Below are 26744 nucleotides of genomic sequence, written 5' to 3'. Positions count from 1 at the left end.
ACCAAGTCGGGAAAAGGTCATGTAGGGGCTTTGAATAGAAGAGAGGCACCCTGGTTTGCTCAATTACCGCCACCACTGACACACACCCCTCACACAGAAACACACACCCACACACCCACACACACACACACACACACACACACACACACACATCTGAGCACAAGTGTGTGAAATTCATCAGCTGAAGAACCAAACAACTACAAAAGAATATAATATAAATAGATTCATATTTATTTATAAAACTTGTTTTACACAAAATATATCTGTTAAAATCGAATATTTACATTGTAGGCTACGGGAAACGGAGAACAAGTGCATACATTAATAAAGATCTCCTTGCAACCTATTCAAAAATAACAAAACAACTACAGTCAGTCACAGGTAGTAGTCTTGATATTGCTGTCCAGTCACACAACTCACACATGCCAACTCACTGCCACAATGACAGCTGGTTCTCAAAACACCATCAGGAAAAGTGGCAGTGACTGTTGTTCAAGAACATTGTTTGTTTTGACTCAATGTACAAAAATATGTCTTCATGTTAAAACAATTTGTTGTATGGTACAATTTTGTTATGAAAGGGTGGAAATGTACATCACGAAAAAAAGTCTTTTGACGCATCATCTTTGCTGTGTTGTGCCTTCTCAACGGACGTGGCAGCCGAGGAAGGCAGTCCTGCTCTGATGAAACACTCATCAAACAAGTCCTCTGGAACTGCAGCACCGTCTCTGCAGAGCCTGCTGTGTCACGTATTAATTGCACTTATTCAAACATAACATCAACAGTTCCTTACTTCCACGCGTCAACGTGACACCGAGTCCAACTCCCTCCTCCTTGTGAGGACTTCAGGGCGACTATTCATGCAACAAGAGGCTCCCTCTCTCTCTCACACACACACACTCCCTCTCTCTTTCTCACTATTGCTTTGCTCCTGCAGAAGCAGCCCGGGTGAGGCGGGGAGGCAACAGATCTCTTACAAGCACGGAGGGCAAGACCGATCTGATTCCTTTACCTAAGTCTGTGTCAGCTTTTCTGAAAGAAGAGCCGCCTTTTACGCACAGACGCCGCTGTGTGGTTTGGATGCTGTCAGCCTCAGTACCTGTCGAACCAGGTTGTAAAGTCCAACAGCTCCTGTTCCTCGGAGCTCAGAGGCTCATAACCACCTTCATCGGATGAGTAGGTGGAGTGAGGCGACTCCGGGTCGGCGGAGTAGCTGTTGGAAAGTGTCGGGGATGGCAACCCGCACTGGAAAGCAGCCGACACAGCGTCATGTTCGTCCAAAAGTTGCTGTAAAGCCCTGATGTACTCCACCGCAGACCTCAGCGTCTCCACTTTGCTCATCTTCTTGTTGGCGGCCCCGTTGGGCACGTGCTGACGCAGCGTCTGGAAACCCATGTTGACTTGTTTGACCCGGTTCCTCTCTCTTTCGTTCCGCCGGGCCACGGCCACGGGCTGCTGCTGAGGGATGGAGTAGCCAAGGCCGTTGAAGCTCAGGCGCCGCTTGCAGCGCAGGAGCTCCGGCGAGCTGGAGCGCTGTCTCTTCAGCACCTTGGTTTTGCTTTGGAAGCCGGCAGTGCTGGCAGCGTTGGGGTGCACATCGGGGACCGTGCAGTCCTGCGCCGGGGCGTGCAGGCTGAGGGTGGCGCGTCTTTCAGTAAGTCCAAAGGCGAATGCCGTCTGCGTGGTGGTGATGGTTGTAGTTTCCATCTCGTTGACAGTTCTCCTGCAGTGATGGATGCAGAGGGGCGAGCGCTGCCTCTAACAGTGGGGACAAGACGGAGAGGAAGGGTGGAAACGGTTGGCAGTGTACAGCTCTCGTGTCCTTCGCGTGGGGACCGTGTGGCTAACTCTAGTCCAAGTCTCTCTTGACTGCTTACTCCACGAGCCGATCTGACCCAAACTTTGGCAGCACTCCCCTTTTTCAACACGCGCCCCAACACCCACCCCACCCACCCCCTTTTCGGAGACGCACGCTTCGTCGCGAGGCCCCGCCCCCGCTGTGTGATTCTTCTGCACGCCGACTCCCCCGGGCCAGGCGCGTGGCTCCGGGAGCTCAATAAACAATCCCGAGCTTTCACTGCGCCGGGAGCACGCGCTGGGCTCATTTACATTCCAATGTCTCTAACTTGAAGGCCCATTGGTCGATTCAAACGGCCTGCAACCGTGCGAAAAGAAAGAAAGGAGAAAAAAGACAGCGAAAGAAAAAAAAAAGAAGAGAGAATAAAAAAAAAAAAAGTGAATGGTTTGGTTCTTTGAAATGCCTTTTGAATTTGACAATGTACCCCTGGCAAGTCTTCAAATTATCAGTCTTTCCCCCTCGGCCATCTTTCTCCTCCAGCTCTTTACAATCACAAAATACCAAGGACGCTCTCTCCTGTATCCAGGCTACAGCTTTACAGAGCAAAATAAATTGCAAGCGTGTCTCTGACCACAATAATTGGCAATTATAACTCGCGCCGGGACGCGATTAATTTAAAAGTAAACATCATGTTTATGACAAACAGGCGTCCGAGAGAGCATTTTACAATTACCTCCCAACTCTCTGTGTTCCGCAGGTCCAGTTTGTTGGCACTTGCTTGACAGGTTATCAATGGAAAGTCTTGTTAAATTCAACACAGGCCTTTAACTACAACCTGAATGTAAACACTTTTATATGTGTGTTATGTGTTTGTAGTTGTTGTACTCTTGTTTGCGCTCATGGGGATCCAGTAAAAGCCAAACCCAACCCGGAGTGCAGACGCACGGACGCAGCGTTTCAGCACCACATCTGACTGGACAGTTGAACACAACAGCATCATCATCCTTTGATTTTGGCTCTTTTTTTGCCGACATGAGACTATTTTTTTTGTTTTATTCACATGGGGTTTTAGTCAGCAAAAGTCCTTCGAAATACGTTTTGTTTGTGGAAAAGTCTCCTTACCAGCAACTTCTGGCAGTGAGACTGTCTGTGCAGAAACACGAGACCGTTCCCCAATTAAAATGGGACACTTGCGGCCTCTGGCGGCAGAAAATGGCAACTACCACCTGTAACTCCACTTTGTTCTGATGCGTCTAATTCAGGGACAAAGGGGGATTCCCTGACAGTTAGTGGTTAAGCATTTCCTCCTCTGGGATCTTGCTCTGACCTATCATCATTGGCTTACAACACACCACAAATTCATACACATAAAAAAAAGACTAAAAAACTTTCAAATTCAGATCTTCAGACCCTTTGAGCAACCTGATCTGTGTGTACCAAGGCTTAAACCTTGCTGCAGCGACAATGGGTTTGAATCTGAACCCTATCTCTCTCTCCCTTTCCTGTCTATCTTCAGTTGTCCTTTCCAATAAAGGCAAAAAACTGCTGCTCCAAAATATATATTAAAAAAGACAAAATTAACAAGTCACTGACAAGACCTTTAACTGTATAATACTGGAGAAATCAGAATAAATATTAACTTAATAACTTAACATTTTTTTATCATCTCTAAACCTGACTATATCAAGGTTTTGTCAATCAGAGCAAAGACATCTTAAATCATAAGATACACAAGAAAAGGGGACTTTCCATTTCTCCCAAATCACATACTTCACACCATCTGTTTCCCTTCTGAACAATTTAGATCTGCTCACTGCTAGAAAGATGTGATTTGGGGCCTAACGTTTGTTTGACAGGCATCAGTTGTTCCCCTGCTTTTGGCTTACACAAAGTGTTTTCACACCATTTTTCTTCAAACTAAGAAAAAGGCTAGGAGAATCAACATTACAGCAAATACTGTTACCATATCATACTTATTTGATTTATGGCCAAGAAACATCACTCACCTACAGAGAATAGCCCATTCATTTTCATCCTCTTTTTCTTCCCAACATATTCCCTATGCGTGGTATCGAGGTAATATATTGTGACTGTGCAGTATTGCTTCTCTGAATGGTTTTGTGTTGTGTGGCAATCCCCACTTTCAATCTCTTAGGTTTCCCCTTTCTCTGCTACCTTTGGCCTTCCTGTGTCAACAGTAGAGGGCGCTGAGTGAAAGTAGAAGGGAAAAGCCTCAGTTACAAACCAGTTCATTCATCACATGTGTTTTTAAAGAGTGTCTATATCCTGAAATAGTATCTTACGTAATACTACACCTGAACCAGTATCTGATTAAGATGTCACTGTCATAACATGAACTACAATAACTTGCAGCAGGTCACGTAGGAATTCTGTGACTGTATCAAGGAAAATGTTTTTATTATAGTATTTACTGCAGTACACATTCCTTTGGACTAAGAGTAGTATTGATTAGGGATATCATCAGTCCATCCCTTATCTATAACCGCTTACCCTTGGAAGGTCTCAGGTGGCTGGAGCCGGTCCCAGATGACATTGGGGGAGAGATGGGGTACCAGGGGACCCTAGACAGGTTGCCAGTTCATCACAGGGATAACACATACAGTGACAACCATTTACAGCAATTTAGAGTCATTAGGGATCCTTCCTCATTAGGGACAGATTACAAATTATTCTCCTGCACAGGAAAGATTTATCAGTCAAATGTCATGAGACCTTAAGCAGGACAACAACCCAAATATAACACAATGAAATCAAATTCTTATGACTAAAACATTACATCACAGATTAACTAATATTGTTTTATCAGCCTCACCCTGCACACACAAATACAGTATACTAAAGACTCACACTAATCAAGATTAAGCCTGCCAATGTCTTATTCATAGGTAAGGGTGTGGCTGTTTATGAGAAATGAAGCAGGTTAAACTCCTGTGCCACAACAACCACCATTTCTGATGTTTTTCTTAAAACAATGCTTCAAATCGAACGTGCTTCATATGTAACACACACAGGTGAGAGCGAGATAAGCAACATGACAATAGAGTGTATGTATCTTTCTGTGGGTGTGTATTACAGAGATAAAGAGGGGGATATGAATGAAGAGGGAAAATCCAGAATCTAGCTAGGATTCCCAGTAAAAACTTCCTTTTTAAAACATGAAAAGTTCAACCATAACCTGGTTAATACAAATCTGTACTCCAGAGACTCTAAAGGCCTATTATTACTCTCATATGTTTTGCAGGCCACACTAGGAAATAAGAAAATGTGCACAGAGCAGTTTAATTTTCTGTGTCACGTGTAGGAATTATCTGTTCCATCTTCTGCCACCAAATATTCTGTATTACCATTTGTATTTACAGCTGACGTACATCCTTCCTCAGTGGCTGTAATGGAGCCTGGGTTTTCTACAGGCACCCTCTACTGGACTGAGCAGTACTTCCAATGAGCATGAAAGGGGAAGTGCTCTATTAAAGCATGTATCGCTTCCGTATTCCTCATACATGTATAGGCTATAGGTCCATATTGCTTAAACAGAGTCAGACTAATGCATAAGCTGTGGCCAGACATGGTCAGAAAAGGGAAGTAGGCTCAGCAACCTTAAGCATGCATATGCACACACCACTGCAACAAGTACCTGATCTTTTGTACCACCTGACTGTGAGTAAAAGGTTGGATAAGAGAAGAAGAGGGGAAAAAAATAGTATTCAACAGTTGTGCTTTCCTGAGCAGAGAAGTCAGGGAATGCTTAATGTTGGAAAGAGGAAGTGAAGTCTTGTTGGGAGCAAACTGAGTAGTGGTTTTTTGTAGTATAGACTACAAAGTATGTCATGGAAGACAGGGCATCCCCACTGGTTATAAATACACTGTCTCATTCAAACACATGACACAGCCCCACACCTGCAGGATTCTGAGTCCGAAAGTCCCCCCCTAAAACACTGCATATTTGTTACAAACTACGGCACATTCACATTGTCTAAGTTAAGTGGAACTGGGTGGTTTCATGGGACACTATTTTAGTGTGCAATACCTCTCCAAAAGTACTCTGCCTCTTAACCGCCAGAGCCCCCAGCTGCCAGCTGAACTGACACTACTCACAAAATGTTCAGTGTACTTAAATATCATCATCAGTATGTGAGAATGCAGTGGCACGCTGTATCAGAATCAGAATCAGAATCCGAAATACTTTATTGATCCCCGGGGGGAATTTGTTTGCTACAGTTGTTCCACTCACACAATGTTAAAGAATAGTACTTATATACAATCTAACACAATATACAGAATAGAAATGAATGTATAGGTATATGCATATAGCAAAAAGTACAAATAAAAATGGAAAATAGAAACATAATAAGAGCCTAAGAGCTATAATAAAGTAATAAGAGCCTATATACAAAGTAAATCTAAATCTAAACATAAGTGTAAACATATTCTGCAGTATTGCTTGACCCGGGTATTGCATTAGTCATAGCCTATAGAGCCTGAACGTGAAACATGTTGACATAATATAAGAAATATGATCAAATGATCCTTACTGTACCACGATATATACTGTGTAGCTGTATTTGCTTGTTTAAAATCACACAAGGTGAATAAACTCAATCTGCACGTTTGTTCAAATAATACAGGGACATGATAGTAGGCCTATGTCAAGAAATCTTCCGAGAATGGGTGGTTTAACCGGTTTTTAACCGGTTTTTAACAATGCATAAAGGCTACAGTAGGAAAAATAAAAGGTTAGGTTTAGAGAGATCCAAAAGCAATCAACCCATATAATTTGATAAACTGAGTGTAACATGATCGCAGATTACAGTAAGGCTCCTGTGAAATCCAGTAAAACGGTTTAATTGTGACAGTAGCGGCCAAATGTTGAGTCAGTAACGTGGCTTAGTATTGAACAACTTGGCTTTATGGGCGAAAACATTTGCATGATGAAATGCGGCGGATGTGGTGATGCAACAAAAAAGAAGTCAACACAACTTTCAGTTTCATCTTTTCCCTGGAAGAAATTCCACTCGTTGTTTTTTTTGTGCATCCTATGACTGCGGGGGGGGCAGATCCATCTACTGTAATGTTGTAATATGACACGTAGCCTATCGCTCAGACTGGCCGTTCATCGGAAATGCCACACGGAGGTGCGCCCTCCCAGTTTTCCGTGGGGGGGGGCGGATACATGAAAAACCTCACATGATGTCACTGGCTGTATAAATGCAGCCATGGTGCTCAGAGACTACAGACTAACACCCCGCTGCAGAGAAATATGCAAAGGTAGGCAGAAGAACAACAACCTCGTCTCTTTTTCTCCCTTCCTTGTTCATTATGTGTCGTTGTTTTTGTTTTTGTTGTTGCACATATTGTGAAAGAGCTACTTCCTTGTAAAACTTGCTGTGTGTGTTGTAGACTTATTCAGATCCTTTGGTGTAATATAAGTCTAGTGAAGTGCGCAGGTTGCTGCATGTTGTTTGGACAGACCATGTTGAGGATTATGTGGATATGTTCAGTCTTTCTGAATGTCTGTGTAAAAACAGGACAAATTGAACCGTGTAAGATGACTGGAACCTTTACCACAGTGCGTTTTCCTGTGTGCATGTGTGCGTGGTTAAGGTGCCGCCTGTCTCTCTTTTCTCATGTTGGAGATATTTCATTAAATAACAACACTGATCCGTCATGTTTCTCCTCAGCCCTCCAAAGCCTCAGTTTGCCAGCTGGCTCATAGAGCAGGTGGAGACCGGCCAGTATCCAGGCTTGTGCTATGTGGGCCAAAACAAGTTCAGAGTTCCTTGGAAGCACAACTCCAGGAAGGACTGCAATGATGAGGACAGTAAAATATTTCGGGTAGGTTCAACGGCCTTCATGAAATCACAGCACTGTCATTACTGTTATCTGACAACATGTGATTAGATCAAATGTTAATTACTTTGTTGTTGATTTTTGACACAGCTACAGTCATTATAAGTATTATTAGTTATATATACCTTTTGGATTTACAAAGGATTCAAACTTTTAAGTGTATTTATGTACCACAAACACCGGCCTCATAAGCCACACACTGTAGGAAATGACAGTGAAGGCTCATTAGGGATTCCTTCACTTCATTACTGTCGGAGCACTGATGTGTAGCAGGTGTCGCCAGAGGCAATTAATAGCATACCAACACTGGTGGTGGCACCTTCCACTTTCCTTGAGGCAAACTAAGCAATGCGGCAGTGTAAATGGCTAAAAGAAATCCTGCCATTTCCTTCACAAAACAATGACAGTAACTGTAGCAGAAACTGGAGCTGCTTTCTCCTATGTGATTAATAGTTAATGGTTAATCCTGGCAAAGCTCTCATCATGTTTTCACTTCTTTTTGTGTGGTCGACAGGCGTGGGCAGTAGCAAGTGGTAAAATCAATGAGTTCCCCAATGACAAGGCCAGGTGGAAAACCAACTTCCGGTGCGCTCTGAACAACCTCTCTGTGCGCTTCAAGATGATAAAGGATAATTCCAAGAATTCAGACGACCCTCATAAAATCTACGAGATTATCAACACTGAGCGTAAGACTACAGTCACTTAATCCAAGTCCTTCATTGTGGAACCATTTTGAGTTTGAATGCAAATGAATGTGGGTCTATTTTCTTTATCTGCAGACAACTATGAGAATGTGCAAGCACACGTTTTCCAGGAGGATTCTGAAATGGTTCCGGATATCTACAGTTCTCCCATAGAGTGCTTCCCCTCAGGAAATGAGGTACAGTATGACCTAGAGCACACTTTCACTTCTTTGTTTCTGTCAAGGATTTCTTTGTGATGTTTGCTTCCCCTTTAATGCTTATTAAATAATACTGTCTTTTTCCTCCAAACAGGATACTCTGCTTAACAATTTAATGGCTTTGGATCTTGGGAATCATCCATCAGGTACAGGAGTCTTATGCAGACAGGAATACTGTATAAGTTGTATAAATGATCTTCTCTATATGTTTTATGATTTTGAAATGGTTTATAATGGAGGTTAAATGTAGTATAATATGCTTTTTATTGTCTATTATAGAGAAGCAGCAGTGGGCAGAGAACTATGATCAGCACAATCCAGCAGTCCTTGGAAGTTATCCTGTTGGAGCCGAGATCCACCAAGGGCAGCCGGCTTACCTCGAGGGTATGTTCAGCCAAATAAAATTGAAATGAAATACTATACTGGAAAAAAAAGTCTCCAATTGATTATATGTAAATATGTGATGTCTAATATGTTGTTGTTTTATTTAATTTTTTTTACAGAACATCCTGCTCCAGTCCTTTCACCTCTCCATCCCAATATATATCAAATGGAGGTCTCTATCCACTACAGGAAAAAAGAAATGCTAAAAACCACATTGACCACTAACCGTCTCCAGCTCCATTACCAACATGAGGCCCCCGAGCTCAAAGCCACTCATCTCTGCTTCCCATCCACTGATGGCCTGCTGGACCACAAACAGGTACGTGATTACATCAGCTGGACATTTTGTGTGACTTAAAGAAAAATCTACCACAAACGACAGAAAACTGGAACACCAGTTAACAGTTCATCTTACTTTCTTTGGCAAATTCTGTGAAGATAAAATACACAACAATACATAAACATAATAATAAAAAAAAATGTTCTACAGTTCCTAATAGGAGTTGAAAGTCATAACCATTAATAGCCAGGTTCAGTCACTAGTTCCACTCTTAGATTCATCTAAGTATGTGAGATGTATTGGGCCCTGGATATTAGAAGTATATTTTGGTATCGGTACAACTGAGATGAGAAATATGGGGATTTCCAGTCTATCTCTTGGCCTTAATAATTACCATATATGTTTGTTGTATGGCTGTAACTTAATGGGGACCTACTCGTAAAAACATTGCTCTATAGCGTGACTAGTTGTCAAAAAACTCCCAGGGTACCTTTCAATTTATAGGTGTGCCAGGGACACACAGTTTGGGTTTGATAGAGGTCTGTAAAAAGTTTGGAGTTTGCTCCTTCACAATAACTTTAATTGGCTCTATACCTCGGCTCTCTAGAGCTTGTCAAAAGTCTTTCAGGAAGTCACTGACTGAAATAGAACCAGATTCATTCAAAAACAACTGATAACATCACCTTATAAATGCTAGAATGCACCGAGATTATATATTATTATAAATATGTATTATATATCAAAGTTTTTCTAATCACAACCTTCTTTTCACCAGATTGAATTCACCAACCGCATCCTTAACAGCATCCAGAAAGGTCTACTCCTGGAGGTACAGGAAACTGGTATCTATGCCTGGAGGCAGGACAGATGCCATGTGTTTGCCAGCACCAGTGACCCCAGTGTGGCTCACCCAGACCCAAGGAAGCTGCCCGGGAACACCATGGTGGAGCTTCTCAACTTTGAGAAGTATGTAAATGGTAGGTGTGGATCTCTTGCTTGGTCATTTTAACAAAAATACTACTTATTATTAGTATTATTACGGTTACATTTCATTTGAAGCTAGCATTAAGTTTTCACTGTGAAATAAATGGATCCGCCTGTATCTGTGTTCAGAACTGAAGCAGTTTAAAGAGAACAACGGTGGCTCCCCTGAATACACCATTAACCTGTGCTTTGGAGAGAAGTTTCCTGATGGAAAAGCTTTGGAGAAGAAGCTTATCGTAGTCAAGGTAATGCTCCTTCCATTTTTCCTGACGTTCCCCTGAAAGACACATGCCGTGTTTGCATTCAGCTCCCTCCAGGTGGGCAGTTTTTAAGTGCTGTAAAATGTCTCTGGTCTTTTGCCCCTGTAGGTGGTTCCTCTGATCTGTCGACACCTTCACGAGATGGCCCAGATGGAGGGGGCTTCGTCTCTTCACAGCGCCAATGTCAGCCTACAGATCTCACACAACAGCCTCTATGACCTCATTAACTCTGTCTTTGGTCTGCCAACAGCTGAGCTGGAGTCAGCACGGTCTGCTGCATATTTTCAGCATCTGATTTGAAATTGTATTTTGCACTCACTTTCTATGAACTATTTCACTGTGGGACCACATGATGCACCACATCCTGCACTTAGCTCCACTAAAAACTGCCTACTTATTGAATAGATGAAATAGACAGTAGATGATACCAGAACTACCAGAATCTAACTGGGTAATGCATAATATGCTATATTGATATAACTCCACCCTGCTTTGCACTGTCTTCAGTTCACCTTGTGTTTTTATCACTACATAAGTAGAAATTGACTCAAATATTGGACTGTGACATTACTACTACTGAACTCAAAGGCCAATGGCCTTGCCTTAACTTTTATACAGGCACTGTAAATGTTAAGTCTATCTTAATGAAATGTATGGTTCAATTGATATTATTTGCATGTAGTTATAAAATGTTTTACATGATAAATCCATTTTAACAAATGTTTTTGATCACATATGTATGACCTTGTATATTGCAGCTATAGTAAAGTTAAATAATTTATGTGTCTAAGTTTTTAATGTGTCATACAGCCTGTAAGGGCAGTTCATCTATATCTATATCTATAGATATAGATATATATATGTTATAGCTGGTCATCTTGCACTTTTTCATACTGAATAAACCTAACTGGCATTATTTGGATTCCAAATAAATTGTTTTATCTTGAATGAGGTCTCATTTGTTTATTACCACTGTGTATGACTCAAATTCTGGGAGGTAATCTTATAATAGATACATTTTAGGGTCTAATTTACTGCTTTCTTACAACCAAATCAAGTTTGTTTTCCCCCAAAGAACAGTTGGGCTGTGAAAACTAAAAGTCCTTGTACTAGCTCCTGAGGCCGAGCCTTTATACTGTACCATCAAGTTTGTCTATGATAACCCAAAAAGAAATGAGGATTTTTTTTATGACACTGTCCCTAAAAAGTAAATGGACAAATGACTACAAAGAAACTGTGGTGGCTCAGTTTGAAATGTGACAGGCAGAAAGAAGAACAAAGCAACAGTCATCACTATGTACCTCATAATATATCTTAAGGTGTTATCGCTTCAAGCCCCAAATCCTAAAAACTGAAATATGACAACAGGACAAAATGTGAGCAAGTACTGAATTAAATTGAGACAAAACCCTATTCATCATATCAGTGATTTATTACTGTTCCCTCTCAGAAACACCTGGCCTGTTTGATCAAGTAAATGCAGAAAAAAGTAAAATACATTCAGACAAACATGAGCACCTGTTCTTGAGATTCTTCCACTCCTAAACCTTGGCTTTATAAAGCCAAATTGAACGTGACAACAAAGTACAAGGCAAGTCCAACCACCTGCTTACTCGGTCTTTACAGTAGGCAAACAAACAAAACTACTATAGACAGCACAATGAATAAGCTGAGTTTCTAACATTTCTGTGTAAGAAATCAATGCAGAGTAAGATTTGGGCTAAAGACACAACGATAAAGCAATCATAATGAGGCCTAAATACCGCAGACATCTCAAGGTTAACACTGAAAGGATTCTGTTAATGTTCCCAATTAAAGGCTTTCATACCTACCTTGGAAATGCTGACTTCTGAGATGTTCCATTACTTTTCCAGTATGTGGACTACAAATTGATCTCACATAACCATGAAATCATGGTAATAAAATGAGCTTAATACTTATAAATAAACATGAAACACAATTTTTAAAAAAAACTTTAGTTAAAATGCTTGTGGACAGTATGAGAGCATCAGGTTGGACAGTGACAATGAAATCAGTGCTATAATCCTTTTCACTCCAAAATAAAATCTACACTCCCTACTACATTGTGGTGTCATAGTCTCCTTTGTTTAAAAACAGAATGCCCCAAAACAAATTAAATCTCACTTATTCAAGGAAATGGTACATTTCTCTTTTATTATCATTATTTTTACTCATTTGGCACAAAAACAAAATGTTCCCTGGTTTTCTACATTTCAAACGTGGGTTGAAAAAAAGGATAACGCTGAGAACATAACAAAACAAGTACGGCTGTTATCTGACAAGAGTGACTCCATTATTCAGTTCAAACCACTGAGCTAAAATTCACCCTTAGTATGCTGGACTACATAGAGCTCCTTAGACACACTTGGATATTAGAGATGTGGAAGACAGAAAACACAAAAACCAGTCAACTCTACAAACTAGAACCATTTATGTCATTCATAACAGGCAACACAGATGAAAGAAACATATAAGTAGATATATCAAATCTATATTATTTACAACCAAATCTAAAATTGTTTGATTACTCTACTGATAAATTTTCTACAAAATTTGCATAACAGTGTCTTTCCTTAATGTGACAAAAGTCTTTAATATGCATACGTTTATGACACTTCTTAACCAACAAAATGAGCTTTTAAATACCCCCTCCATCCCACAAACAAAAAAAAACAGTAGAAAACTCAAAGCCCACGCTGCATCCTCCCAGTGATATGCCTGTGGAGAAAGCTACCTGATTTATCACTCCATGGAAGGTCTTTTGAGATTTGCCTCTTTAAGGCACAACCTCAAGGTCTCCTATTAAGTTTCTGAGCTGTACTACACAAAAACACTGGTTCTTGGCAGTGACGGTCCAAGCACAAGATACCAATAGGTGTTGTTCAAGCGATCAACAAAAAAAAATTCTGTTAAGATAGACAGCCCAACATTAGACAAAAAGTTCCATCTTGAAGCTGTGAGCAAATCTTAATTAATCGTTTATGTCAAAGAGTTTGAGATCACACCCAGTGGTAGGACAAACAGTACAACATACTGTAATACAATATATGAAGTGTTTCCAGTGGGAGAGTCTGTCCTTGCCTGTAGTTTACGCCTCCTCAGGGACTGTCAGATGTTGTCATGGCCTCAGTCTGAACCTCCTGTGCCTTCCCTGAGTCCTCCTCTTTCTTGTGTTTCCTAGCATGTTTGTATTTGTCCACGTATGCCTTGACTAGATTGCCAACCTTCACTGGGTTGATCTCCCCGCTCTTGCTGTGGCACACCTGATGACCATAAACACAAGATAACTACATATAAATTCTGAGAAAAAACTGAGAACTGAAAATTGAGAAAGGCCTGAGTTTATAATTCAAAAGATATTAGGGCTCCAAGTTTTTGGTCAATGACAAAACCTTTCAGTATCTGGGCAAACTTTTTGACCCACCTTCTGGACAGCTTTGCGTAGAATCTCTTTGTATTCATCCTTGTTGATGTCTCTCTTCTGGTAGAAGGGCTTGATAGCTAGCTTCACCTCCTCTATAGCTCTCTCCTGCATGTGCAGCTTCTTCAGGTACTGTTGGCAGGAATTAAACATCATAAATGTCATAATATAGTTTCCACAAATACGTGGCGGTTAGGGTTAACCCCTAACCAAAGATGACATGAGACTACGTGAGATATTCAGTTCAAAGCTTAAACATCCAAAAGCCAGACTCACCGTGTCTTTTCTTGACAAATCCCCTTCGTCTGCCTCTCCTTGTGCAGTGGTTGATAAGCTCTCAGGATGTACACTATCAGATCTAGAGGAGCTACTGAGCGGCACAGCACCCTTCTTGGTGGGGTCACTGACAGTACCAGGGATGTCCTGTGAAAGTGAAGGGAGATTAAAAGTTAAAGATTAAACTAAGTCTTAAACATTACAGGTGGATATATTTAAAGATCATTCAGTAATTTTGCGCTGTTCTGTATCTTATATAGACTTACATATTACATGTCTATGTCTAAAGATGATATAGTGACAAGGACGTGGACGTTTGGAATAAGTGATTGCATTATGTATAAACTATAGTTTTGATTTCCAAGTTATGGCTTTTAGTTTCGTTTAGCCTGAAAAGGCTCTGGAATCAGTTGTAGTTTCTGTCACGTGACTCTGCCTAAATTTGATTTTAGATAAACACTGCCACCTTCTGGTCTTTCAATCGCATTAAACAGAATAGAATCAACTTTATTGTCACATATACAATCGTTTCCAAGTATAATGTATAGTGAAATCTTGTCCTTGTGTAAATACGTCTAAAAGTATATCATACTAGAAATATTAGGTTAACTCTGCAGTGACACATGACTCTGTCCTACCTGACTGGACGTCTGGCCTGTCGATGAGGGTCTGCGAGCTCCTTCCTGCTTCAGTCTCAATTTATACAAAGCCAGCTCTGTTCAGGAGATAATGCAAAAAAATATTCAGCTGAGAGCCATAAACAAAATACATTTTTGGTATCTGCCTACATGGCAAAATATCAAGATAGAGTTACTCAAATGTTACACATGCATGTAAGAAACACAAAAGAACTGGTGATTGTGTGTGAAAATCTAGAATCCCTTTTTATATCTTACTTATGAATTTTCCTTTTTTTTTAAATAGTTTTGTATCTAACTCTGTCAATTAAGGATATATTTCGACCAAACCGACGTTGTTGATTGTTGGAAAGACCATGGAAATACTAACAAAGATGGTTTTGATAGATTTATTTTAAAACTGTCCCAGTATCTTGGGTTTTGATGATTTTTATTTCATTTCTGTTCCATTGTCTTGCTCTGAGATGCAGGTCCTCTAGTGTGACATCCAGTGGCAAGTACATTTCGCAGCCAACAAAAACTGGTGTGGCGCAATCTAGTAGCAACACTTACTGCTTGCAGATTTCTCTGGTTGAGGCCCCTCAGGCTCCTGTATATTCCAGGTAACCCTCTTCACTTGAGTCTTAGATTTCACTCCCATTACTGTCGAGTCATTCTTTCCCTGCTCTACTTCCTTCTCTTGTTTGACAGACACAGCGCTTCCCTCTGTGCGCTCAGACTTCACGTAGTCCAGGTTGTCGAGCATCACATCAACACTGAAGTCATCATCAGAGTCTGAGGGTAGTTGTACTTCCTGCTTGACAAGGACAGTCAAGGTAGCAGTGTTTGGTTGTTCGGTGGAGGCTGTAAACACTGGGTGAGACTGAGAGACTTTATCCTGGAGGCTGTCTGTTGTAACAGGTGTGTTCTGTGTAGAAAACGAGGTGACAGAGGGCAAGTGGCATATTTCTGGGGAACCTGGCTCGGATTTAATTATGGGGATTTCACAAGTCTCTGACTTGATCATTCCACAAGTCTCAGACTTGATCATTTCACAAGTCTCAGACTTGATCATTTCACAAGTCTCAGACTTGATCATTTCACAAGTCTCAGACTTGATCATCTTTGTCTTTATAGGGTCTTTGTTTCCCTCTGCATCTTTACCTTGGACTACCGTCAAAGCAAGGATGTCAGTCTCTTCTTTCTTTATTGGTTTAGTAATAGGTGAATCTTCAAATATATCAAGACATGGTTGTTTTTCTTTCTTAATTTCTTTTCCAACCTTTGTCTCTTTTGCTACTTCTGCTGTTGTGGCCTGGGTGTCTGCTCTGAGGTCTTTGTCTTGTTTTTGAACTTTAGAGGCAGAGGTACAGGAGGGAGTCTCCTGTTCGTTAACTGTAGCAACTTTTTCTTTGATGGAGCTTCGAGTGATATCCTTCTCTTTTTTCTTGGCCTGTAACAGTTTTGTGTCATCTTTAGAGGATGAAACACAGGACCCTGAAGTTTTCTGTGAAGCCTTGGATGATGACCCATCTTTCTTTCTCTCTTTTGAGCTGGATCTTGACCTGTGTCTCCTCTTGTCTTTTGATCGGGACTCTACCTTGTCTTTGGAGGGGAGAGACGATTGTTGCGGTCGTGCGTGGTCTGTCCTCCTTTCCCTAGATCTGGACCTGGACCGTGATTTTGAGCAAGACCGACCACGTTTACGGTTCTTCGATCTCGATGTGGACCTGGAACGTGATTTCGAGCGAGACCGACCACGTCTCTTGTCCTTTGATACCCGTCTTCTTTCACAGTCCCTTTCTCTGCCATCATTTCTCTCCTTGCTTTGTTTTTGTTTCTTCCTCCGTGAACGCTCCCTGCTACTAGTGCTGGAACCAGACCTAAAATCAAAAATGACACAAAAACCTCATAACTAAAGAAAACCGTTTCATCTTCAATAAAGGTCCTAATGTCAAACAGTTGATTACTTAATAGCCAATACTAGTAGTTGGAATATTGGACAAAATATTACATTATGTTTACCTTGATCGCCTCCTGTCTTTGGATCGTGTTCGGGTCAGCCGTATCTTTCTGCGAGTCCTATCAGGGGAGTTGGACTGAGAGCTTTCTGAGGTGGAGCGTGCCCTCCTCCTCTCTCTGGACCTTGATCGCCTGCAACTGCTTTCTCTGTCCTTCTTCTCTTTCTGCCGGCCTTCCTGGCCTGAGGCGTGATGATCTTCCCTCTTGCCTCTGTCTTTCTCTGGAGTGCTAGAGCGTCGGTCTTTCGGAGCTTGAAAGGTTTTCTTCTTATGGCCCAAATCTCTAGATGGGGACTTGGAACTAGACAATTTAGTTTCCGATTTAGTTTCAGCCTTTTGTTTCTTCTTGGTGGGAGCAGAGCTGGAGGATGATGAATCATTCTTATAGTTAGGGGGAGCACTGTTGGGAGTTCCAACACTCTCCTCTTCTAGAGTCTCTCTCTCAGTCTTTAAACGATCCAGTGGTATGGTGTCTGCTGTCTCTGAATTCCAACTTTTTACTCTGTCACCAAACCTTTTAGCTTCCCCTCCATCATCTAACCCTGGCTCTTTCTTAACTTTAGTGTCAAGCAATGCTGTTCGTTTGTCAGCCTTAGTGTCTACTAGTCTTGATTCTTTTTCAACCTTTACATATACCTCTGAAGATCTGGTCTCCTGTAATAAGGTTTCCTGAGCACTGGCTCTCCTTGGTTCTTCTTCTGAAATCTCAATCTCCTGTGATTCAGTTTTCACACGAACCAAGTCCTGCTTGCTTTGCACTAAACACTCCTTATTTCCTAAACTAGGGGCCTTCACCTCACGTGTGGCATGTCGGGAGCTATCATCCAGACTTGAGCTCTCAGTTTCATCTTCTGAGCTGTTTGAGTCTGAGAGAGTGGGATTAAAGGGATCATAGATATTATTACTTTCTTGTTCCTTATTGACCAGTGTACGTGATGCCAAGAGCATCTGTTTATCCCTGTGGAGCTGTCTCTTTCTTGCTTCATCTTCTTTGTCTCTCCAGGGTTCCAGCATGCTGCCTCCACTGGCAGAGGATGACGCACCACTTAGCTGCCTTGAATGCCAGGCATTCCCACTGGAGTTAATGCGAAAGCTCACTGCTGATGAAGATGAAGTTGAAGAAGATGAGGAATAACGTGATTGGCTGGCAGGGGAGCCAGTGGAAGAGGAAGAGGAGGAGAATGAGTTGGAGAAGGCAGATGACGTGCCTGCTCCATCAGGCCTCTGTCTCTGGGCATGACCGTCAGACCTGCCCTTATTCTGGTCTACACTTTGCTGCTTTCCCTTGTCCCCAGCAAAGCTGTTCATGCCTGTTTCTAGCATGCCGTAACCATTACTACTACTGCTATTGCCATCAGTTGTGATACCGCTGCTCTCCCTTTTTATTTTTGGTATCCTAGGAAGCACGGACACATCTACCCACATGGGCTTTGTAGGTGCTTTTTTAGATTGGGAATGTGATGGGGCTATTCCCTTGCTCTTGGAGCTGGAGTCCATTGTGGGGTGGATGGATGAGGTGGGGCTGGGGGTTCTTATTCCATTGGTTCCCCGATGACCAGGAGGATGGGAGTGTCTGATTGGACGAGAAGGCTGCAAACTCGGATGACCTCGGGTTGGTAAATCTGAATGGGGAGATGGTTGGATGTGGCTGGCTGAGGAGGTCACGGAGAAAGGTCTGTTCGTGCAGCTATGGGAGGATCCTGGTAGATCTCCATTGGAGTGAGAAGACAGAAAACTGTCTCCTTCGTTGGGTGACATCACTTGGTTGATCTGGCTGCTAGCATCTCCTGAGCTACTACTGTTGCTGCAACCTGGCTTTATTGCAGATGGCATTACTGTAACACAAAAAAATCGCAAATGGTAAACCACACATAAAAAGTGGAATAATTCAGTTATTTTGCTTCGCTCTGCTCTAGGCCTGTCACGATAACTACTTTTGTTGGACAATATATTATCCCAGAAATAATTGCGATAAACAATATTTCATCATTTTAAGACAATTTCCTAACCCTGATATAATGATAAGCGTAAGTACACCCTTTCAAAGAGCAATGAGTTTTAGAGAAAAACATTCATTGTAATTGGAATGCAAAAAAAGTCATTATTATGAGAGACCTAGATTACATACATACATTGTACACTGCTCGCAATAAAACACCACAGTGTTGGGAAAACCAGAAAAACAAGAAAGGGTGACAGGTTCAGTCAGTCACAATCATCTGAGAATGAAAAACTCACTGCCACTTTAAAGTTTGATATTCACCAACTGGACATGCATTTCATATGAAGCAGTCAGGTTCAATTTATTTTAAGTTTTTGGATATTCAACAGCTACACTTCATGCAAATAGCCCTAATTAAATAGCATCAATTATTTGCATAATAAATTGTCTAGTCCTATCTGCCTCTCCCAACCACCAAGTGGCTAACATTTCTCATCAAACAGCTACAATACATTTAATTAAATTTCACTGTTTACACTTTGTGTTTATCTGAAATGTAGAATGCGCCACACACACTTACTTGGCTTTGTAGCTTTAAGGGAACCATCTCGATTAATAACGACATCAGAGCTGTCCATCAAGAGCATGCTCTGTCCTGATAAGATGCTGCCCAGTAGGTCAGGTACAGGAGCTGCCTCCACAACACCCCCTGATTGGGGGACATCCATACCCCTCCTGGTATAGCAAAGCAAACCATTTATTAGATCAACCATAGGTAATACCATAAATATTAATCAAGTTAGACACCATGTTAATCACAGAGACTGAGAAAACTATGAGTTATTACATATAAGCAAAAATCATGTGTAACGTGATGCAAATTAGTTTGTGTGGAATGATTGTTTAATCATTTAATTGGCTCATCAGTTTAGTTAAAAACAATGACACGATCCAAATCAGAACCTGTTTTGGATAATCAACCCTACACATCATGGCAAAAAGGGGATGTTACCTGGAAAGGCTTGCAGTGAATGGTCGAGCCACAGGCTGGTGAGAGCGAAGGGCAGAGCGAGAGATCCCTCGTCTCTTGGCCTCCAACAGTGATGTAACGTGTGCCTGCTGTTCTTCCTCCTCACTAGTCAAATCAATATTGTAAGGCACAATTTGCTTATTAATTAACACTGTATATGCTCAGCTTCACACAAATACATAACCACAGTAAAACACACATAAATGGATTTGTAATTGTAAGTTGGCATTCACTATTTCATCAGAAAAAACTATTTGCATCGCACAGCCAAACAGCAAAGATAACAGCTTGGGAGCATTTTACACTTTCAGATGATAAGAGAAAAGCTTTTCAAAGAAGCTGTTTAAAATATATGATAAGTTATCAACGAGTCAGGAGCACTAGACCAGTATGCAAGTGGCACTAGTAACCATCTCTATACATTCCCTACATATTTTATCATATCAGAAACTTGAATGATAAATGAATGATTGAATGAATGCATATATAAAGCCAGTAAAATGGTATTCACGCCAGCCCAACAATGTGAGTTAAGTAAATCTTCTTACCGTTCAGTAAATGGATCCAGGTCAAATGGATCTCCATAGATAGACAGGGATGCAGCACCTATGTCAGCACGCATGCCACTTAGCGTGTGCTCTGATGGTCGGTATACTGTAGGAAGTGAAGAGCTCTTCTTGTCCTTTACAATTCCCAGATTATTAGCAATACGGCGTCGAGGAGTGGCTGCCTTTTTAAACATCTAATGGGAAAACATAGGTATAGAGTTTGTCTAGAGAGAAAATAATGAACTATTGCTCCCATTCAATGTGAAATTTTTCTAGTGAACCAGTTAAAAGCAAATCACTTAAATCAAGACTGATCTTGATCACACACTCACCGCTTTTTTTTTGGATTTAGTCCTCCTCATTTTCCGTTTCCTCCTCCTGACTCCTGTACTTGCCATTTTACCCAGAGCAGAAGATGTCTTCCTCCTTTTTACCTTTCTGCGCTTTTCTGTTCAATCAATCATAAAAGTTATCCCTCATCATAAACACATTACTATTTCATAGCTCTCTCTTGGGATTGTACCAAGAGCGAACAGCTCTGTGGCCCTGATGCTGAACTGCTGGCCGTTGGACTCCGTCCATATCATCTACCGAGAGAAATCCCGCACGTCATCATCGTTGTCGTACATCCCTCCCTCTGCAAACCCAACATCCTGCTATGTGCCTCTGGTGAAGAGGAAGCCTGCGACCACTTTACACTTGCCATTTTTGCACATTAGAAAGTGTGACTTTAAATTATACAATATATATTCTTCATATATGTATGTCTATCTCATATGGAGTATGTAACGAAAGTAATTTCCCCCTGGGATTATTAAAGTATGTCTGATTCTGATTCTTATCCTTCCACTACCTTTGTTCATGTGTATGTGGTTGTAAAATCTGAAATTTGTTGTGTATTTACTTACTGCGCCTGTGGCTAGATGGGACACGAGGTGTGAAGTCTCGTATATACACAGACGTGTTGAGCCCAGCCACTACAGCATTAATTGTTTCATCCAGCCAAGTGGACTGTATTAGATACGTAGGAGCCAACTAACAGGAAAAAAGGTTGTATTACTCCACTGGTATGTTTTCAAAAACCACTGACGTCTGAACACAACACCCAAATACATGCACTGCTCCTTAACACAAGCAATTAAATTGCTTATCAAATTGGTAAATGTCAAAAACACATGCCACCATCAACAGCACTAAAGTACATTAGCCAAATACACATCACAGTGAGTTCTAAATGTTATCAGTAAACCTGCAGAACAACAAACTTTCAAGACATTTCTGAAAGATCCAGCCTTGTGCATATGCTATGGAAGTTAGAAGATAAGCCAAAACAGAAGCATCACGCCTCATGCCAAACCTGTGATGTGCGTGCCTGTGTGATGCGATGACGGTTGACATTAGCTCGAACCCTCTCACTCTGCTGAGTCCGGGCGATAGCTCTGGTGGGACCGGCAGCGTGGGACTGGGAGCGACTGGTAGCAGGATGGGCAGTAGAAGGTAGGCTCTCTGTGTCACTAACTTCTTCAGCTGAACCCCCTGAGTCAAGACAATGTAAATGTTCGACTTGAAAAAATTGGTAAAAAGTTGAAAAACTTAAAATGGGCGAAAGTGACATTCATAAAAAAACAATTCTATAAATATGATGAATTCAAAACAAACACACAAAACGTTACCATGGCAACATTTTCAAAAAACCCTGAACTATACTGTATAGTACAAGATGGAATATTCCGATTCAGTTTTCTCCCTGTCTGCAAAGGACCACCAAATCCAAAGTATTGTTTGAGAATGAATTTAAAAAAAAGTCTAATAACTTAAAGGCTTACTTGAGTGACGGTTGTTGGCTACACACTCGGGGCAGAACCATTCCTCTACAGGAACAGAGTCAAGAGGTGGCGTGAGACACTCCATGTGATACCTATGGAACAAAAAAAGGCTTAACAAATTTCTCTCATGATATTACTGTTATTGTAATATACAGTGGGTACGGAAAGTATTCAGACCCCTTTCAATTTTTCACTCTTTGTTTCACTGCAGCCATTTGCTAAAATCAAAAAAGTTCATTTTATTTCTCATTAATGTACACTCAGCACCCCATCTTGACAGAAAAAAACAGAAATGTAGAAATTTTTGCAAATTTATTAAAAAAGAAAAACTGAAATATCACATGGTCATAAGTACTCAGACCCTTTGCTGTGACACTCATATTTAACTCACATGCTGTCCATTTCTTCTGATCCTCCTTGAGATGGTTCTGCTCCTTCATTGGAGTCCAGCTGTGTTTAATTAAACTGATAGGACTTGATTACGAAAGGCACACACCTGTCTATGTAAGACCTTAAAGCTCACAGTGCATGTCAGAGCAAATGAGAATCATGAGGTCGAAGGAACTGCCCAAGGAGCTCAGAGACAGAATTGTGGCAAGGCACAGATCTGGCCAAGGTTACAAAAGAATTTCTGCAGCACTCAAGGTTCCTAAGAGCACAGTGGCCTCCATAATCCTTAAATGGAAGAAGTTTGGGACGACCAGAACTCTTCCTAGACCTGGCCGTCCAGCCAAACTGAGCAATCGTGGGAGAAGAGCCTTGGTGAGAGAGGTAAAGAAGAACCCAAAGATCACTGTGGCTGAGCTCCAGAGATGCAGTAGGGAGATGGGAGAAAGTTCCACAAAGTCTATCACTGCAGCCCTCCACCAGTCGGGGCTTTATGGCAGAGTGGCCCGACGGAAGCCTCTCCTTAGTGCAAGACATATGAAAGCCCGCATAGAGTTTGCCAAAAAACACATGAAGGACTCCCAGACTATGAGAAATAAGATTATCTGGTCTGATGAGACCAAGATTGAACTTTTTGGCGTTAATTCTAAGCGGTATGTGTGGAGAAAACCAGGCACTTCTCATCACCTGCCCAATACAATCCCAACAGTGAAACATGGTGGTGGCAGCATCAGGCTATGGGGATGTTTTTCAGCTGCAGGGACAGGACGACTGGTTGCAATTGAAGGAAAGATGAATGCGGCCAAGTACAGAGATATCCTGGAAGAAAACCTCTTCCAGAGTGCTCAGGACCTCAGACTGGGCCGAAGGTTCACCTTCTAACAAGACAATAACCCTAAGCACACAGCTAAAATAACAAAGGAGTGGCTTCCGAACAACTCTGAACATTCTTGACTGGCCCAGCCAGAGCCCTGACCTAAACCCAATTGAGCATCTCTGGAGAGATCTGAAAATGGCTGTCCACCAACGTTCACCATCCAACCTGACAGAACTGGAGAGGATCTGCAAGGAAGAATGGCAGAGGATCCCCAAATCCAGGTGTGAAAAACTTGTTGCATCATTCCCAAGAAGACTCATGGCTGTACTAGCTCAAAAGGGTGCTTCTACTCAATACTGAGCAAAGAGTCTGAATACTTATGACCATGTGGTATTTGTTTTTCTTTTTTAATAAATTTGCAAAAATTTCTACATTTGTTTTTTTTCTGTCAAGATGGGGTGCTGAGTGTACATTAATGAGAAATAAAATGAACTTTTTTGATTTTAGCAAATGGCTGCAAAGAAACAAAGTGAAAAATTGAAAGGGGTCTGAATACTTTCCGTACCCACTGTACGTATAATTTATATTGTTTAACACTGTGTGGGTAGAACAACTGTAACAAACAAATGTCCCCACAGGGATCAATAAAGTAATTCTGATTCTGACAGGTTTGACTGAAAAAAAGGCAACAACTGACTTTCTAACACAAGAACAAAGGGTTATTTAGTGCAGTAATGTCTAGCTCACCCAGCATCACAGCCATCGCAGAGCAAGAGGCGGTCCTCACGGTCACTGCCTCCACAGACCTCACAGCTGGTCTGCTCCAGGTCCAAATCTACTCTTTCCTCTTGACCTTCTTTCAAAGGCTTTTGAACTGTGATCTAAATGAAGCGGTCACAAAAATAACACACAAGCAATAAGCCCACACAACATTAATGCATGTAGAGTAATAAATGTACCAGGAATTATGCTACCAAACACTGAATGCACTCACCATTTTCTTCACTTTGCCTCCATAACATTTTCTTAGGTATATGCTGTTGAAGGCAATGCGGTCTACAGGACACGAGTTTGCATTCTGTATAGGGTAGAACATAGCCACAACCATTCAGCTTCCTCTTCCTCAAATCACGTTGAGCACATACTGATGATAAAAGTATATAAAGGTGCTATCTAACAAAGTGCTTACTCCTTGCACTCATACAACATTAAGTTAGACCCACCTTGGTCCATTCAAGGATGCAGTCGAGACAGAAATAGTGCTCACAGCTCTCTGGTGTTGCAACAGGCTGGCTGTTAAATGAGTTAAGGCAGATGGGACACCTGTCTGTGTCATCATCCGAGCTCATCCCCGCAAGGTCAGCAGATGTTCCCCCAAAAGCTCCATCCTCAGCCTTAACATCTTCCTCTTCTTCCTCATCTAATAAAAGTAGGTAGAAATCTATTGTGTAATGTATCACAGATGCTTATTTTTCCTCTTTCAACTCTACAAGTAAATAAAATCAAATATTGTGTAGGTTTTATGAGAGCAAGTAAAAAATATAGTGTATTTTGTAATTTAATGAAAAAAAGTAGGCTGCCACCAACACCATCAACATATTTGACAACAATATAAATTGCATATTCAGTCACTCCTACCATCCTCTTCTTCCTCCTCCTCCTCCTCCTCCTCTCCATCTAGGTGACCCTCCTCTTCTTCCTCACCACTGTCAGATTCTCCCTCCTCAGACTCCTCTTCAACATCATCCGAGTCATCTAGGAAGTAAAAAAATATATAATAAAATACACAGAAAATGCACGAGGTCTTAAAAGCTTCTGTGTATTGTTTGACACTATAGTCTTATGGAAGTGGATGCAATTTGCTGAAAGAGTTTACGCATTTGTTCATCAGCGCTGAATGATGCATAACAAACTACCTGAGATGGCCCACAACGCAGCCCTTTTCCCTTTGCTCTGGGATGTATTGCGGTTGATCAGCTCATCTTGGCTGTCATCTTCATCCATGGCTGACCATCAGAAGAACAGAGGAACAATTTCCCTGTCAGCTTTTCTCTAAAACAATCCTTAAAAGATAGAACACAGTCGCAGACAGTGTTTAAATAATATACAATGGATATTTCAACAACTGGATTGAATCAAGAATTATGTGTACGGCTAACACCTAAGGCAATCTACTCACTCTTTAAAGGGCAGGTGAAAAGGGCAAGTTTTTCCTGTCTGAGCAGAAAGGTAAAATGATCTTCAAACATGTGCTCTCAGTCTACTACTAGATGTAGTAATACCTACAGTGAACAGACACACAAGCTCTTCTTACTACCCGCGAGTGACATTTGAAACTATGAAACAGCGCTTTTAATGGACACAGTTTGGTTACGTACTTTTATACTGACTGAACAGGTAACACTGGCTAGCAAGCCAATAGCAGTCTGCAGACTATGCTAACGCTACATTTGTAAACAAAGAAGAAAACTGTGCACCAAACAAGAGTGCTTCTTTTATGCCTCATGTAAAAACACACATGCAGAGTATATGTAGATATAAGCATAAGAGATACGACACTATGGGACTAGCCTTTAACGCTGTTACTGAACAAATGACGGTAGCTAAGTTAGTAACATTAGCTTCTGCAAAGCGTGTTAGCTAGCCCCAGAAAAGCTAAATTTAGCGAACGAGTAGCAAGCTCCTTTCGGACCCTACACTCAGAAACAGTGTGTGGAGGAATTATCCACTAATTCCCAATTGAACCCTCATACCTAAAACATCCGAATGCGTCAAATTTTAATGGTAATTTTTCAAAACGTACCCTAAAGTAAAGGTAGGTATGTGAGAGTGATTTGAAGTCTCCACGGTTGTTGTTGAGTGACACCACCGGCTGCTTACAGACGGAAAAGGCCGAGTGCGTTCGGAGGACTCTTAAAGAGACAGTAACCATTTATTTGAGACGAGTCGTAGACACACCCGTATATGCACGGGGATGTAACAGGGGCGGAGCTAGAGGGGTGGCCGGGGTAGCACTGGCCACCCCTGGAACCTGATTGGACACCCTGGGTGCCACCCCAGTTGATGAACAGGTCACTGCACTTCACATCGAAAACAACAAGATTTCTAAACGCAAACAGAGAGGAATAAAGAATAAACAGATAACAATGAAGAGGAAGGGAGATATTTCCAACTTTTTTGCTAAAAAAAAACCAAATCAGGCACAGACAGACCCCAGCCCAGATATCAGCAGCCCGGGCAGCTCCCAACATGAAACTAGCCAGGCAAGTCATTAATTAATTAATTAATTAATTAATTAATTCATACTTCCTTACTTCCATGGAATGGCGCCGGCGACAACGGCAGCCTGTCATGGCAGCTCCT

General features: G+C 41.5%; 3 protein-coding genes across 6 annotated transcripts; 1 reads left to right on the top strand and 2 right to left on the bottom strand.

Annotated features, from left to right (window-relative positions):
- Positions 1-210: 210 nt before the first annotated feature.
- Positions 211-1889, bottom strand: ascl1b (achaete-scute family bHLH transcription factor 1b). The gene has a single exon (XM_051383606.1). The coding sequence runs from the start codon at positions 1705-1707 to the stop codon at positions 1093-1095; it is 615 nt and encodes a 204-aa protein (XP_051239566.1). The 5' UTR covers positions 1708-1889; the 3' UTR covers positions 211-1092.
- Positions 1890-6973: 5084 nt separating this feature from the next.
- Positions 6974-11423, top strand: irf7 (interferon regulatory factor 7). The gene is made up of 10 exons (XM_051383587.1): positions 6974-7084; positions 7498-7651; positions 8181-8352; positions 8446-8546; positions 8662-8713; positions 8847-8951; positions 9071-9270; positions 10007-10208; positions 10345-10460; positions 10584-11423. Exons 1-10 carry the CDS (start codon positions 7077-7079, stop codon positions 10773-10775), a joined length of 1302 nt encoding a protein of 433 aa, XP_051239547.1. The 5' UTR covers positions 6974-7076; the 3' UTR covers positions 10776-11423.
- A 465-nt stretch (positions 11424-11888) lies between these two features.
- On the bottom strand, positions 11889-26296 carry phrf1 (PHD and ring finger domains 1). Of its 4 annotated transcripts, none has more exons than XM_051383537.1 (20): positions 26185-26279; positions 25561-25663; positions 25298-25444; positions 25020-25136; positions 24605-24801; positions 24376-24459; positions 24129-24262; positions 22178-22269; positions 21709-21887; positions 21260-21386; positions 20684-20799; positions 20352-20545; positions 19786-19908; positions 19354-19508; positions 16836-18666; positions 15384-16693; positions 14832-14908; positions 14194-14340; positions 13921-14049; positions 11889-13759 (listed from the first exon to the last, which is right to left on the bottom strand). In XM_051383537.1, exons 3-20 carry the CDS (start codon positions 25383-25385, stop codon positions 13595-13597), a joined length of 5265 nt encoding a protein of 1754 aa, XP_051239497.1. In that variant the 5' UTR covers positions 25386-25444; positions 25561-25663; positions 26185-26279; the 3' UTR covers positions 11889-13594. The 4 variants fall into 4 exon arrangements, with proteins under 4 accessions (XP_051239497.1, XP_051239500.1, XP_051239498.1 ...); XM_051383540.1 differs by having other exon boundaries at positions 21724-21887; XM_051383538.1 differs by having other exon boundaries at positions 25561-25598; positions 26185-26276.
- Positions 26297-26744: the final 448 nt, after the last annotated feature.

This window comes from Dicentrarchus labrax, unplaced genomic scaffold (genome assembly GCF_905237075.1).
Source record: "Dicentrarchus labrax unplaced genomic scaffold, dlabrax2021, whole genome shotgun sequence".
In the NCBI taxonomy this organism is placed as follows: Eukaryota; Metazoa; Chordata; class Actinopteri; family Moronidae; genus Dicentrarchus; species Dicentrarchus labrax.
Note: the sequence above shows the minus strand (reverse complement) of the source record. Positions and strands in the feature narration are given on the sequence as shown.